At 35.3% G+C, this 17508-nt stretch overlaps 1 protein-coding gene across 3 annotated transcripts in view; it reads left to right on the top strand.

The window, feature by feature from the left end:
- EXOC1 (exocyst complex component 1) overlaps nt 1–17508 on the top strand; it is a 61256-nt gene that overhangs the window by 22712 nt on the left and 21036 nt on the right. For all 3 annotated transcript variants that reach the window (XM_082838893.1, XM_082838894.1, XM_082838895.1), the window contains 3 exons: nt 680–789; nt 8182–8331; nt 13098–13203. In XM_082838893.1, coding sequence (XP_082695019.1) covers nt 680–789; nt 8182–8331; nt 13098–13203 — 366 coding nt within the window. The remainder of the gene's footprint in view (nt 1–679; nt 790–8181; nt 8332–13097; nt 13204–17508) is intronic.

Consider the following 17508-nt stretch of genomic DNA (forward strand, 5'->3'; position numbering starts at 1 on the left):
TTTCATTTCAGTTCCTTCTGATTGACCATCAATGACTGGTTAACACCAGGATTTTTCTTCAGTACTGTCTATAGAACCTGGCACAAAGTAGATGACATAAGGTTTTGCTATGCCAGCAGTTCCAAAACTTGAGTTTGCATTAGAATCACCTAGAGCAGGGGTCCCAAACCCCCGGGGCTGCGACTGGTACTTGTCCGCGGCCTGTTAGGAACTGGGCCGCGCAGCAGGAGGTGAGCGGCGGACGAGTGAGCGAAGCTTCATCTGCCGCTCCCCATCGCTCGCATTCCGCCTGAACCATCCCCGCCACCACCATCTGTGGAGAAATTGTCTTCCACGAAACTGGTCCCTGGTGCCAAAAAGGTTGGGGACCACTGACCTAGAAGGCTTACGAAAATACAGATTGCCAGGTGCCACCTCCAGAATCAGTAGGTCTGGGCTGAGACCTTGGAATCCATATTTCTAACAGTTCCCAGATGATGCTGAGGCAGGACCACACTGTGAGAACCACTGTGCTGTACTATTTTTTTCCCTTTACCTTTCTTTTACAAAGCATACGAATAAACCAGTAAAACTTTGGGTTCTTCAAAACTGAAATATGGATACTGTTATAAAGGTATTCATTAAACATCGAGGAACTCTTTTTACACATTAAATAAGTCAAAAAATGTTATGATTTCAGGCCATGACATGCTTCTGGCAGTCAAACAGCAACAGCAGCGTTTCAGTGATTTGCGAGAGCATTTTGCCCGGAGACTAGCCAGTCACCTCAACAATGTTTTTGTTCAACAGGTAATTTTATTTTATTATTAATACTGGCATGTTCCTGTAACCTGTTTATATATATATTAACTTAAAATTAATATATATTAGCTTAAAATTAAATTCCCAGAAAAAATTCTAGTGTGTTTAATTGGGATCACAGTATATTCCTGCACACATTTCTTAGATTTTAATATTTTTAAATTTTAATATTTGTAAATACATCTACAAGCAAATATGCGCATATTTGCTCGTAGATGTATTTGGGGCCTCAGTGACCTCCTTAGGAAGACAGTCTAGTTCCTTTTAGCTAAAACTCCCTGAGTTTTAAATAACTATGCTTACATGTTGCATATACCGTTTAGACATTCTTATTTATAAAAATAAGTCCAAACCTGTTAACATGTTTACTGTTTGGCTTGTTTTATTTTTCAGTATTTTGAATACTGAGAACTAGGACTTGATTCCATGTTTGAAGTGTTTCATTGGCTTCATGTGCTTACACATATGAGAAAAATGACTAAGTCAGTTGTAAATTCCAGTTGATTTAATCTTACATAAACCCTTTGCATTTTTATATGGAAAGGGATATTATAATTAAGGTTGTGGCAATGATAATAATGCTAATAATATTATTAAGGGTACCTTAGAGGGATTTGAATAGAAGGCATTTTAATATCTGGGCATTTTAATAAATTAGGTTTCGTATATTTTTCATCTCCTTTATTTTAATAGGGTTATTGGGCAAAAAAAAAATTGAGGGAAATTCTGTTCATCAAGAAATGCTGTCTGAAATACTAGATTCTTATTTTGTTTTCACTTTGTAGTATTCTAAAACAATTGTATTTACTATATTTTATTTCTGATTAGTTTACTCAGGCCCTCCTTCAACTCTATAACAGGTCCTACTTTCTTTCGGTGCCTGTGAGTACATCAACTTTGGCTCCAGCTTCTTTGATTCTTTTCTTTTTTCTGTAAAGTTTACTAAACTTAACAGCAGCAGAATCTTTATAGATTATAATTTACTGATTTAAGCTACCTGTTAACCATATTTATAGCAGTTTTTTAATGTCCCATAACAAAAAGTTTATTTAGGCCAAAAAAGCATTTAATCTCAGTCTGCTTGCCTTTCTTCCTGTCATTCTATCAGTCACTCACTTTCTCCTTCATATATTTAGAAATCATTTGCCAAGTGATTAGAGATGCATACCAGACATTTACTTGGAATAGATGAGAGGCTGATTCTGCCCTCAAGTCACTCACAGTCTAGAGAAGGGAGATATAATAGACTGATGGACTGAGGGGGGGAATATGTTATGATAGTGGTACTGTGGGAGCATAAAGGAAGACCATCTAACTAAGCATGCAAGGGGGAAATTGGGGAAGACTCTCTTAACATTTTACTTGACGTGAAAAGCATCAAGAAAAAAGTAAACCTAGAAATCATGAAGGAAATACTAATGCACTTTTACTTACACTATTATTTCAATAATATCTATTTCTACACAGTTCCCTAGTTTTTAAAAATAATCCTGTTGACAGTGATACAGGCCACACTTGTAGATGGTACTGAAAATACTAGTCAGTAAACGATAATCCTTTCTGCACCCTTAATTGTTTGTTGTAACATGCTACTGTTTATGATTTTGCTTCCTTGCCTTATAAACTAATGGCTTTGTTTAAAGTGAATGCTTCCGAGTTCTGAAAATCTAATATGTATCGTTACATGTGAGTAATGCATGTTGAAAACCAGAATGTTGCAACAACCTAGAATGTGATGAAGAGGTGGAGGACAATGTCCCAAGTATAGAAAAGAGATTTTCTGTGTGTTAAATTTAATGCATTGTGTCACCTAGCAAAAGAGTTGGGAAACATGGGTATTTCTATTCCTGGTTGTGGGACACACTAGCTGGGAAAATTTGATTACCGTATTATGGTTTATCTCTTTGTCAGTCACCAGATTTTTATTGCATGCCTGTTTTGTACTCAGTGTCATCCATATATAAGAATAAGAAATGACTCCCACCCTCAAGATGCTTGTGAGGAGGTGTTAAAAGTAATGTACTTAAAGCTCTACAGCAGTGTATACAGAGTACCTTGGAGACATTGAAGGTTCAGTTCCAGACCACCACAATAAAGTGAATATCTCAATAAAGCAAGTCACACAAATTTTTTTGTTTCCCAGTGCATGTAAAATTTATGTTTACACTATATTGTAGCCTATTAAGTGTACAATAGCATTATGTCTAACAAAATGTACACACCTTAATTTAAAAAATACTTTATTTCTAAAAATTGCTAACCATCATCTGAGCCTTCAATGAGTCATAATATTTTTGCTGGTGGGGGGTCTTTCCTCGATGTTGACAGCACTGAGGGATCAAGGTGGTGGTTGCTGAAGAGTGGGGTGGCTATGGCAATTTTAAAAAATAAGACAATGAAGTTTGCTATAATGATTGACTTTTCCATTCTCAAACAATTTCTCTGGGGCATGCAATGCTGGTGATAGCATTTTACCCACAGTAGAACTTCTTTCAAAACTGGAGTCAGTCCTGTCAAATCCTGCCGCTGTTTTATCACCTAAGTTTATGTAATAGCCTAAACCCTTTGTTGTCATTTCAATAGTCTTCACAGCATCTTCACCAGGAGTAGATTCCATCTCAAGAAACCACTTTCTTTGCTCAGCCATAAGAAGCAACTCCTCATCCGTTAAAATCCATTAAGTGAGATTATAGCAATTCAGTCACATCTTCAGGCTCCACTTCTAATGCTAGTTCTCTTGCTATTTCTACCACATCTGTAGTTACTTCCTCTACTGAAGTCTTGAACCCCTCAAAGTCATTCATGAGGGTTGGAATCAGCTTCTTCCAAAACTCCTGTTAATGTTGATATTTTGATCTCTTCTCATGAATCACGAATGTTCTTAATGGCATCTAGAGTGGTGAATCCTTTCCAACCGGTTTTCAGTGGTCTTTACCCAGGTCTATCAGAGGAATCACTATATCTATGGCAGCTGTGGCCTTACAAAATGTTATTTCTTAAATAATAAGACTTAAGGGGCTTCCTTGGTGGTGCAGTGGTTGAGAGTCCGCCTGCTGATGCAGGGGACACGGGTTCGTGCCCCGGTCTGGGAAGATCCCACATGCCGCAGAGTGGCTGGGCCCGTGAGCCATGGCCGCTGAGCCTGCGCGTCCGGAGCCTGTGTTCCGCAACGGGAGAGGCCACAACAGTGAGAGGCCCGCGTACCGCAAAAAAAAAAAAAAATGTGACACAGAGACATGGAGTGAGTCAATGCTCTTAGAAAAATGGCGCCAGTACACTTGCTTGACACAGCGTTGCCATAAACCTTCAATTTGTAAAACATGCAATTTCTGCAAAGCGCAGTAAAAGCACAATAAAATGAGATACGCTTGTATATTAAATTGCTAATTGTATAGCCACATATACATAATATTCATATGTATAAGTGCTAAAGAGGTTTAATCAAAAGTGAGTTTACTGAGGATTTAAATAGTCAGATATGGCATCACAGATTAAGACAAGTCTTGAACAGAGTTCTTGCAATGCAATTTATAGCAAATGTATAGGTATAATATTATAACTACTGTACAGAAGAATCTGGTGGAAATAATCTAATGACCACAACATGACAGCGATTTAAGAGCACTGATTTCTGGTCTTTTTAAAATTCACACATCAATAAAATTAAATTTGGAGACTGACCAAGTCACCAATTTATTTTACCAAGTAAAAACCTTAAAAAAGAAATATCTCCATCTGCTTTCACTATCATTTTATTTTTAAAATGACATTTGGTACTAAAAGAAAAGGAAGAACATAATTTCAGACTTTCTAAATTGATACATTTACCTTTATGAGAAACTGGCTCCCATCCTTTTCTTGTTTTCTTATTGCTGCGGGCCAGTGAGAACATCTTCATATTTGGGAATCACTGATTCAGAGCACACTCTCTGTGATGCAACTTTCACAGTAATACGTCCACATAGCTATATTTTAATGAAACTTGAAATGTGTTTTTAATATTCACTTCTTACTGTAATATAAGAGTAATATTTTTAACAATTGGCAGATTTTTTTGGCTCTTTTAGATCTTTTTACATACTCAGCTTCCATTGAAATGATAGACTCTTACCCATAACTTTCACGTTTACTAGGGATTCATGTATCTAGAAATATATTCATCTGGGGGAATCAGACCAGTTACACTAATTAGGATTCTGATATTGGAAGCAGGCAATCAAATTAAGGCTAATAAAATTGAGGAAATATTTGCAGAAGGGATATGTCATTGTAAAAAATTTTTTGGTTTTTTGAAAGATTTGTCTTGAAGGGATAACTGTTCTCTGCCCCTTTTGCCCCTTTGGTTCTACAGAGACCTCATTCTGTGCTCCACTTTTAGCAACATGATAAGACCAGTTATGCACTGAGCTAAAAGTACAGCCAGGAAAAAACTGAAGTTGTGGGAGGTTTTGCTATATGCTTAAATTTGGAAATTTTTCTTTCAACATATATTTAAAGAAACATCATATAGCAAAATAAAACCTGTGTAATAAACCAACAATATTCAGTTCATGCCACAAAAATTATTTCCTTAAGCACATTTCACAATCTTCTAAACATAGGTTGATGTGGTTAAAAACTTAGAAAGGACTGTGATTACTTAAGATCGGTTTTCATGTTTGTTGAAACTTTGCTCATATTTTCTCTTTCCTTTAAGAAAATAAAAATAAACATGCCATAACATAGAAAGAGTTCCCAAATCTTGAAAATTTGCTTAGTATTTAACATGAATGTGTCATTTCTGTTAGAAGGTCAGTAAAGCATAGTGGTTAAGAGTATGGATGCTGGAGCCAAGTTTCCTGGATTCCAAATCCTGATTCTGCTGCCTGGGTGACCTTGGGCAAGTGAACCTCTTTGTGCCATCTTAGTTGCCCTATCAAATGAATGGGGGTAATAAAAATACCTACTTCATAGGGTTGGTATGAGGATGAATGTGTTGTTATATGGTCAGCACTTAGAACAGTGCTTGGTTTTAGTAAAGTGTTCAAAATTAGCTAATTTTATTATAATTCTAGGTATATGTATATGTATATATATTATATATACATTACATATTATATTAATATATATTATAATAATACATATTATTATAGTATAATAATATATATACATACACACTAATGAAAATTTATAATTCAGTAAGTTCCTAGAAAACGTATTTGTTTTAGCTTAATTTGGAAAAAATCTAGCATATTATTTTAAAATTATGTTAATAATAGGGTTTTGCTATTTTTTAAATGAGGAGAAAAGTAGTCTGCAGAGTTATTATAAGGATTAGAATTTATATATATAAAGAACCTAGCATGGTATTGTTACTAATTTACTTATTTATAATAAGAAACTTTAAGCAATGTCTTAATTTTAAAAATATATAAAGAATAAAATTCTTAGCACATTTGAGTTCTAGATGTAATCGTTTTCTATTGTTTTTTAAATTTATTTTCTTTATTTTTTTTGGCCGCATTGGGTCTTAGTTGTGGCACGTGAGGTCTTTGTTGAGGCATGTGGGCTCTTCATTGTGGCACACAGGCTTCTCTGTAGTTGTGGCGTGCAGGTTTTCTCTCTCTAGTTGTGGCTCATGGGCTCCAGCGCACATGGGCTCTGTAGTTGTGGCGTGCAGGCTCTGTAGTTTGTGGCACATGGGCTCTCTTGTTGAGGCGGACAAGCTCAGTAGTTGCGGCACACTGGCTTAGTTGCCCAGCGGCGTGTGGGATCTTAGTTTCCCTACCAGGGATTGAACCCCTGTCCCCTGCATTGGAAGGTGGATTCTTTACCACTGGACCACGGGGGAAGTCCCTCTATATTATTGATTGAACTAAACAATTTAAGTATTTGATTTTCCTGTTTCCTGTAGGTATTTTGGAACCATTTTCTCTAAAATCTTTCTGTTAACACTAATAACATTTAATCTGTCTTAATAGTAATAGTTTGAAGGTAATGATGTTCTTTATATCAGTGAATTTTCAAATGATGGTGATCTTTAAAATGCTGTTGCAAAAGAAAGCTTTGAATAGTAATATATGTGAAAGATCTTTGTAAACTGTAAAATCCTCTATAAATGTTAACTCTTCCATTTTGCAGGAGAAGTGAAGGTTTTTAATTGAAGAGCTTTCCTGACATTAAATTAAATAATGTAACTTAATATGTAATGGTCTGAGTACACAGTTGTAGAAGAACATAAACAATGATTTTGAGTCTTAAGTCATTGAGAAAAATTAATGAGGAAGATTGGGATAATGGAAAGATATCTAATATTGTTATTAATAAAGACAGAATGTTTGAAAAACATTTATAAGCTATAACAGTTTTGTCAAATGTTCTTTGCTTTTAGTCAGTGTAACTAGTTAAGACAATTTGGAGACCTTAGCAAACTTAAAACTATAATATCTGTGATTTAATGGAATCCCAGTCATCCTTCCGATGTGGCCATTAGAAAACATTTCTGTAATGTAATGTTTGTATTGACCTTCGGCAATTTTTGAGTCTGGTTAAAATGATTTTGTTTGACATGTTTTTAAAAGAAAACAGAAGTGAGACTCAGATGACTAAGGTTCAGATTCTAGCTTTCCTCCTGTGTGACCTGTGCAAATCACTTCACTCTTTGAGTTTCAATTTGTTCTTCAATTTTTCTATTGGATCAGATGATCTACTAGTTCCATATACTCTAAAACAAAAGTCAGAAAGCATTATCTGTCTCAGGCTGTTTGAAAACTTATTAATTTATATAAGTCATGTCAAGGATGAAAAACAAAATCATATATTTATTTGCTTAACAGATCATTGGGAAAATTAAAATTACATTATTATTAGGGATTATCCTGGAAAGCCCAGGTTATAGTCATCTGTAGTCCTTCCTAGTTCCGAAATTCTATATCCTATATATTTTCATTTGTTGCTTTAAATATTGTAGACCCCAATGGAAATACCATAGATGTAGACAATTTGTTCTGAATGACTTCCTTATTTGCTGTGTTTCTTAATACTGTTTGTATCATGATATTTATTTGCTTAGTAAATTGTAAAATGATATGGGAGAGGCAAGCTTGATTAAAACATTCATTCTCAACTCCTTTAGAAGATAAAACAAGTAGTTGATTTATCAGAGAACCACTCTTGTGTGTTTATGACTGTTCAATGGTGGTGGTGTTCAGTTCACATACACAGGATGATAAAAGAAGTCAAGTAAGTACTCAGTTCTTATTTTTCTATGTGCTGTTGGTTTTGCTTGGCCATATTTGATCACTGTTTAGAATTTTTAGTTACAACAATGTTTCTTTATACTTTATTTATTTACTTACTTACTTTATTTACTTTCTTTATTTACTTACTTACTCATTCTAGGGCCATGATCAGAGTTCAACTCTTGCTCAGCACTCTGTTGAACTGACTTTACCTAATCATCATCCATTTCATAGAGATTTGCTCCGATATGCCAAGCTGATGGAGTGGCTAAAGAGTACCGATTATGGAAAATATGAGGGACTAACAAAGGTATGGATTTGATGCCAGTTACTGAGTATAGAGCATAATCTTTTAGAATCAAGAGGCCATGTGTTCAGTTCCCCAGGTGACATTTGAAATACTATTGTATATTCTTGGCAAAGTAGGAAATAATTGAATTTCTAAGTGCTCATTAGCCAGGGAGAACATTTATTTTATTTACTTGGGTGGAGAAGAGCTAGATTTTGAACTTCCAATATAATGTAGTTTTAGGCCATACTGTAGCCTGAAGCATCATTCAGTTTAGTTAAATGCTATAATTATTTCCTGAGTTTCTTTATATACAATATAGAAACTAGGGAGTATGAAGATGCTGTGAGACATTTGCCCTCTAAGAATCTATAATCTGTTCTTTTAAGCAAGTGCAGTGTGCCTCTTTATTAAGCAAACATTCCACTCTTCTAGGTACACAGAAACATGGTATTTCTATTCCTGGTTGTGGGACAACTGGGAAGAGCAATTATAATTAAAACAATCAGCAAAAAATTAAGTGCTAAACTGGCAATGAGTTTAAATATGTGGCAGTTTAGAGAAGGGAAATCCATGAACGGAAGCCACGGGGGAAAACTTGATGGAAAACATTGGACTTGAATTGACTTTTAAGTAATGAGTGGAATTAAATTAGCCAGAAATAAGAGGAAGGGCATTCCAGGGATGAGGAGCAAGATGTGCAGACAAAAGTGGGAAAATATGCCCTTTTCCCAGGACTATAAGAAGGCAAGCCTGATTAAAGCAGAACTTCCGTATTCTGGAAGAGTGAGAAGTTAGGTTAAAGAATCTGAACCTTGAGACCTAACAGCATTCTTCACACGTGGGAAAAGCCTAGATGGGGGAAACTAATTTAGAACTTAATGTAATAACTGAAATGAAATGAAATCTTGAACCAGAAAGATGATAATAGGAATAGAGAATATAAACAAAAAGAGAGAGAATCCAAAGACAAGGGACGGGATGATGCCAAACTTGCTAGACTTGGAGATTAGAAGAACAGTGGTATATACCACTGACTAAATATCAGCAAGTGGACAAGATAAGAGTCATTCATATATTCATTAAGCAAATGAATTGAGCACCTGTTATGTGCTAACACTGTGGTAAGCTCTAGAGATGCAGCGCTGAAGGAAGTAGGTGAACACTTGCCTGTTCAGAGTGCATATGCCAGTGGAGAAGGACTGACACAAAGGTCAGTTGTATAGCCTGTTGGAAGGTACTGCTGAGGACTCTAGAGAAAATAAAGCAGGGAATGCCAGGACATCAGAAAGGTTTGCAGTTTCAAAAAGGATGGTCAGAGAAGGTGTCATGAGAAGGTGACATTTGAGCACAGATTTTAAAAACAAGGAGGGGTGAGCAGCGGGAGTTTCTAGGGAAAGCTTTCCCGGCACAGTGCAAGTGCCCCAAGGCAAGAGCAGCCTGGAGCACTTGAGGAGCGCGAGGAGGCCAGTGTAGTTGGAGCACAGCGAGTCAGGTTCAGGATTAGAAGGGCAGGTGGGAGAGGTAAGGTGGGTGTGGCAGGGCAGATCTGGAAGAGACTGTGCACCATTGTAAGGATTGGGCTTTTACTTTGAGGGAGATGGGGGAGTGGTGTTGGTGGGCTTTGAGTAGTGGAATGACACGATCTGACTTAGATACATGGCCATCGTAGCAGGAACCCATGGGTTCAGTACTCTACTGTTGTGTGTTGTTTTGTTTCGTTTTGATTCAGCAGAATTCTGATTTGTAGATAGCTTAAAGAAAAATATTTGCATTACTGGAATCTTTGCCTTTTGAAGTTGTAAGAGGATTAATATTTTGGATAATTAAACATGGTTACATCTCCTTAAGAGTTTTGTGCCAACAAGTGCTTTGTCCCCTAGTGAGTATTCAAATGAGTAAAATACTCAGTAAGCTTTTTTGCCTAATTGTGTTCTCAGTGAGTATTGTTGCCCTATCTTTATATATAATGTATTCATGAATGTAATTTAAAGTGAAGAAACATGACGATAGCCAATCTAGCACTGAATTATGGAATCATTTTCTGCTCACAGAATATTTTTAAATGACAATATTAATGTGATTTTTTAAATGAAATTGACTTATTTCCCAGGAATATTACTTGATCCTGTGTTCTGAACTTTTGACAGACCATGTATTTTATGCCTCATAATCTAATTTGGTAGCTGAAGTGTTTTCCTAAACAGGATTTTATTGAAAAGAAAGAAGGAAGAAAGGAATGAAAGAAGGAAACAGACTAAACCAGTGTTTCTTTAGTAAGAAATAATTAAATCCAGGTACTATTTGCACTTGGTTGGGTGTACACAGCTCACACTTTCTGGCAGGACCAGGAAATGCCTGTTTTAAATTCTTGAGGGATAAGAATCACTAGACTCTGCCCCAACTCTACTTATGGCTGAATCTAAGCAAAGCCCTGATTTTTGGTATACATAATTAGAGCTTAAGGAAAATAGAGGTGCCTTGGTCATGTAATGAGCTCTGCTGTCAGAGTCCTTCCTCGCCAATGGTGGCTCTGGGTTATGCATGTAGGGCAATTCATAATGGAGATGGTCCATCCATGCTTAGGTAGGAAATGAGCTTTCCTCTCCTAATTAGCCCCCTGAGGTTGACAGTCAGTCTTGAAGATTGCTCAGACATCTTCTCTTAACCTCAGTTTTACATTTGTGGAATTTTCTTTTCGTGTAAAGAGAAAGTGAAACACGGAGTTATCTGTAAGGCTCTACAGTCAGCACAAAATAAAGTTGAAAACACTACCTGAAATAACAGTATTTATACTCATAATAGTTAAATTTTAAGTAAGGTGCTGTATACAAGGTGCTAAGAAGAATACGTACTCACAGTGAGAGATATCTGTCAGAATTTGGTAAATGAATGAACTGAGAGTCACACCTGTCTGTGGCCTTTCCCACCAGTGAATTCTGTTGAGGACCTGGGGGAAGCTATTCAGTCATTTGAATTGCATTGAAAACGAAGATGATTTTCAGTAGTCTGCTCAAATCACTGTTTTCAAAATACCAAAATAGCTGTTTTGAAACTGTTTAAATTGCTTGGGTCATAATTTGCTCTTTAAACAATTGGGGTATTGGAATGCAGTCTGTAATATTGAGTGATTTGAGTAGAAACCACTAATGAAGATTTTATGAATTGTAAGAAGCTAATTTCCCATTTGTCAGTCCTTTACAATGATTTGCAGTGATCAATATTTTTATGAGAATTTAAACTTGAAAAAATGAGATGCTGAAAATGTGAAACAGCCCAATGAAATAGGAATAATTTTAGGGTATATTTCAATTTATATTTCCATTTAAAGTTACACAAAGATCACAGGAAAGAATTTCCTGTTTGACTAATTTTCTTACAGAGACTGTGTGAGAATGTATATGGCCTACATATAGACAAAAGCAGGATCTATATTATGTTTTATCCAAAAATTGTTTTATAAGGATAGATCTATAAAATATCTAAAAAAAAATCAGTGATGGACTATGAATCAGTATACAAATATTTAAATAATGTATACCTTTGAAAGGTGCATCTGATGTTTAAAGCAAAGTAAACCTGCTCTAAAACTGGGTATGTTAATTTGAAATAATAAAGGAAGTTGAAGCGTAGATTCCATAATAAATTTAAAAGAATAGCTAGGTACAACAGTTTTTCTGCTGTAGATTTATTTAAATTTAGTGAAACTACATATGGCATTTAACATAGGACTTGGAAAAATACATGGTCTCCCACTGTTGAAGAATCTTTCGTAAGGGTATAAGATGTTTTTATGTGATGATAAGCAAATATGATGAAGAAATGAGTTTTCATGTTAAATAATAATTTTTTTATTTGAACTAGAATAAATTAAATTTGCTTTTTTAAAAATAAATTATTTAATTATGAAAACTGTAAGATGTATTAATTAAATTCTTGTTGAAAGTAACCTATTTGGGGGTAATGTAATACCCCATGCTGGCAAGGTATGGTAAAACTCAGTGTACTCCTTCATTGCCATTGACACTGTCTATTGGTATAATTGTTTTTAAAGCAACATGGCAGTATGGAGGAAGAGTTATAAAGATTCCCTTATTCTTTGGCACTGTAATTCCACCCTTAGGAAATGAGTCCAAGGAAACAATTCATTAGAGATGAAAAGCTTATTGTAACATTGTCTATCATAGCAAAACATTGAAACCACTTAAGTGGCCTGTGTTAGGAGATTGGTTTACTAAATTGTGGCACATCAACAAAGCGTAATACTGTGCAGTCATTAGAGTGTGAGACTAGAGAAACATAATTGCTGTAACCCAAATATCCTATACAGTATGATTGCAGTTATATTTAAAGTATGTGAAAGGTAATACGTAAAAATGAAAATGTAAGTGTGGTTATGTTCAACTTCATATTTTTGTAAATTCTTAATGTTATGTGTTTAACTTTTTTAAAGGACAGAAAATAGCCTTCTTTTTATATCCTATGAAATGCATCAAAATTTTAAGAGCACATGTAAAGAAAAAAACGTAGGGACACCAAGTGGGGAAAGCCGGGATGCGGGGGTGGGGGGGGTTGATGAATTGGGAGATCAAGATTGACATATATACGCTAATACGTATTACTAAGAACCTGCTGTGTTAAAAAAAATAAAATAAAATTCAAAAAAACATTTTAAGACCACAAAATTCAGAACAAGCACAAAGGACTTGGTGGTGGTGGGGGGTGGAAAATGGAAATTGTTATGTTTGTTTTATTAATAAGAAGTACATGTTACTTTTCTTTTTAAGAATTACATGGATTATTTATCACGACTCTATGAGAGAGAAATTAAAGATTTTTTTGAAGTTGCAAAGATCAAGATGACTGGCACAACTAAAGAAAGCAAGAAGTTTGGTAAGCTTAGGCACCTCAGTCCCTTGTTTTCTATTCTATTAAAAATGGTTTTATTTTTATTTATGACAAATAATTCTGAGACTTTTTAGGCAAGGTGGAAGGAGATACAGTAGAATTAATGAAAGAGTAAATCTAATGCATTGGTTTAATTTATAGGTATTTCATAGAAAAAATATTTATGTCTGTAAATACGTTTTTTTACTAATTAAAATTCTGCAGTATGTGAATCTGACAGCAATTGTGTATTCATGCTATGTTTAAAAGTACAATTAGCCTCATATCCGCAGCTGTGCAACCCATAGATATGGAGGACCACCTATGGGACTTGAGCATCCATGGATTTTGATATCCACGACGGGTGCTGGAACCAATCCTGCACAGTAACCGAGGGATAACTGTGTATATTCATAGGAGAAGCAGTTGACCAGAAAACAAAGTGCAGTCTGGTAGAGAAAAGAACTAAACTAAGAGACACATATTGAAAGTTCAGTTTCTGATTTCCTAAAAGACCTTTCATAACAGTTGGAGGCAAGTCTGTGATCTCTTAAGTCATTGCTCTCCACAGGGAAGTGAAAGTGATTCCTGGCTTCTTACTTCTCACTGGCTATTTTGAATCAAAAAGAAGGTTTTAAGTGTTTTCTCCCCTGCCAAGGGGCTATAAAAATGTCACCAAAATTTCTCCTGTAATTATACCTTATTTTTCCAAAGAGATATTTTTGAAACAAGTTGGTTTTTGTTGCTTCTAAATATGTTAAAACAATCAAAAATATGATTTAAAAGGATAACCAGTGAAAGTATCAAGTTGCGAGGAAGTGATTTGCCGAGGCCACATTCTGCTCTTGCATGTACCCATCTCTGGACTTCCTTTTGGATGGAGTTCTGTGCCTACTCAAGTCAAAACCTGGCCTTAAATGGCTACAGTGTGTACTCAGTGTGTCTGCATAGCTCCCCTTTAGAACCATGAGTTTAGCATTTGCTTGTTGAAAGGAGCCTATGCCCTAAGCAACTTCCGTAATCAGGAGATAGGATTGAAATTGATAGCTCATCTTTCCATTCTTTTCTTTAGGACAAAGAAGACTATCTTTAGTGGGTAATTATTTCGTGTGAATCACACTGATTTGTGGTGGTTGTTTTTTTGCGGTATGCGGGCCTCTCACTGTGTGGCCTCTCCCATTGTGGAGCACAGGCTCCGGATGCGCAGGCTCAGCGGCCATGGCTCACGGGCCTAGCCACTCCACGGCATGTGGGATCTTCCTGGACCGGGGAACGAACCCATGTCCCCTGCATCAGCAGGCGGACTCTCAACCACTGTGCCACCAGAGAAGCCCTGTGGTTGTTGTTTTTTAAATCCAACACTAATATATTGATGATACTAGTCCAGATTTTTTAAATGGTTTGAATCTGTGTACAAATGCATTGATTACACTTGGTAAAGACACTGATAAGAATCTTGGGACAATAGGCTTTTGGAAACAGAAATGCTAACTCATCCTAAAGGTTAATTGTTCTTAAAAAGCAGTGTGTTTATATCCTTGTTAATGTTTCACCATGGGTATGTTATACTTTTTTTTTTTTAGTAAATGACATATTAATACAGTTACATGTTTAATGTTTTCATTTAGTATATTTGTCACCACTTGTTAGTGAACCATTTTATTTTGAGAGAACTCTTCTACAGTGAAAACTGAAGTAAAAGAGAAATCTTTCTAAAATTATCTCCTCAGGAGGTTATTAATGCCGATATCATAATAGTTTATCAAGCCTAAGATTCTCATTGAGATAAATGACATAATAGAAATCTAATTTAAATCAAGTACAGTAGTATCTTAACGGTATCACTGCATTAGCCTGAAATGTTACGTTTTTACTTTTCTTACCCCTTGAGAAGTTCTTTAATTATCTTGTTAAAAAATTTTTTAAATTAACCTAATACAAGATACAGAAGATACTTTTATAGTTTTAAAACTGTTAAAATTATATCTCTTCTATGTATCTATTAAATAATAAATAATAGGAGAGTAATTTATAACAGTTGATGTAATCAAAAAAATTATAGTTTCTATTACTTTGATATTATCAGTTACAAGAGAAGAAAAACTAAATAATAAACAATTCAGAAGATAAAAATGCTTTTGTTCATCTTTGAAGATCTAACTTGTTAGTCAACATTTAAAAATAAATTTCCAGTTAAATACACATGGCTTAAGAAGTTCTTAAATAGGTAGAATGTAAACTTTCTAAAGGTATCTTTTCAGTGATATAAATTATGTTTAAATTAGTTTTTAGTAGTAATTATAATTCAAAGGAACATCTAAAACTTTGGGAAGATAACTTTTCAATGAATTAAAATTAAGTAATTATGACTAAAATTTTAATTTGTTTTGTTTTTGACTTGCTGTGAAAATGCTGGGTCACAGATACTAATAAGAGAAGGAAGTCAGATTGAATGTGTTTTACAAAAGGAAATTGTGTAGTCAGTATAGTCATGGAGATTCAGGGGAATTCTCTCTTTTTCAATCACTCTTGACTCAAGTCTTTAACATCTACTTAGTTCAAATAATTTAAAATAATGTTAAAATGCCAGTAAAGTACTTTTTCTTTGTGATAAGGACTTTTTGTAGGTCTGCCTTTTTTGATCTGTAGGTTTACTTTGATATCCTCAAAGGTGAATTTTCCCCCCAAGATTGATACTTTGGTGTTTTGTTTTCCCTTTGTAGTCTACAGATATACTTAATGAAAAGTCAGGAAAACGAAATTTAGTAATTATTTTTTAATTTGCTTGTTTTTTTTCTTCAGCTGAAATAGACACAGATACATATATTACTTAAGCCCATTAACATATACATTTACATAATTACTTCCTCATATTTATAATCCAAAATTTAAAATTGTTATGCCTGAAACATTTTTTCATTGTTTCTCCACTAAATTAAGAAATCTTGTTGATTCCAAAGGGAGTCTTGAATGAAAGACTGAATTTAGTCCTGACTGGATGATTCATTCAATAAATGTTTATTAATTACCTGTTATGTAATAAGCACTGCTAGGTACTGAGAATCCAGCAATGAGCAAAGACCCTACCCTCTTGAAGCTTACAGTCTAGCAGGAATTATTTAAAGATATTTAAAAGTTTACCAGCATATTGTTGCTTGTTGGTGATAATATACAGTTTTTTTTGTTTGTTTTTTTTTTTGCGGTAACTGGGCCTCTCACTGTTGTGGCCTCTCCCGTTGCGGAGCACAGGCTCCGGGCGCACAGGCTCAGCGGCCATGGCTCACGGGCCTAGCCACTCCGCGGCATGTGGGATCTTCCCGGACCGGGGCACAAACCCGTGTCCCCTGCATCGGCAGGCAGACTCTTAACCACTGCGCCACCAGGGAAGCCCGATAATATACAGTTTTTATGAGCCCCAAATGGGGCACTACTAGTAACTCTATTTTTTATTGACTACTAAAATATGTATGTGTGTGTGTATATATAAAGCATTAGGCTTTGCTCTGGAATTGGTGAACTTAGTAGAGTGACAACCTAAGGCCACCAGAAGGTACTATTCAGGATGGCCAACTAGTAGCTACAGCACATCCCTCCTTGCTTGCCACTTTAATGTCCAGCCTTATTGTTTCATATTCCCTTGAGCTTCGGGTAGCCAAGGCTGGGAACATTCACATGTCTCTGGTGTGGCAAGTTAGTAGTTCATACTTGGGATTTTGCCTTGAAGTTTGGCAGGAATAGTGACAGTTGACGCATTTTCTATTTTTTAAATATTTCTAGATTAGAGTTATATTCTTTAATTTTCTGTTTCATTCTGTAATTTCTTTCTTTGCCTTTCAAATTAACTTCTAATTTGGGTTTAGAATGTTTTACAAGATGATCTCTACAATTGATCTAATAAATATTAGAGAGAGATTTTAGATAAAAGAAATGCCAGATGACCCTAAAAGAGCTCCAGTTCCTCCATTAAACCTGTTCCCTCAGCTTTACCCTTCCATCTACCCATCTCCTAATAATTAGTATTTTTATACATACCTTTCATTCTAGGTGTTCACAAAGCCAGTTTAAGTTTCTTAGTAGTTCAGGTTGTTATTCTAAAATGGTTTTAAAGCCCCACTCGTATAATGTTCTGTCAGATGGAGTGTACAATTATTTAGTACAGTGGAGATTCCTTTCAGGAGCTTTCAGTGAATACAAGAGTGTTAATGCATTTAAAGTCTAAATCTACAACTTCATTCTGATAAATTTTCACTGTATTAAATTATTTACTTGAACTCTGTTTTCATCAGAAAACAATACTTGCAAATATAGTCT

This window comes from Leucopleurus acutus, assembly GCF_964270905.1.
Source record: "Leucopleurus acutus genome assembly, chromosome: 4".
NCBI lineage: Eukaryota > Metazoa > Chordata > Mammalia > Artiodactyla > Delphinidae > Leucopleurus > Leucopleurus acutus.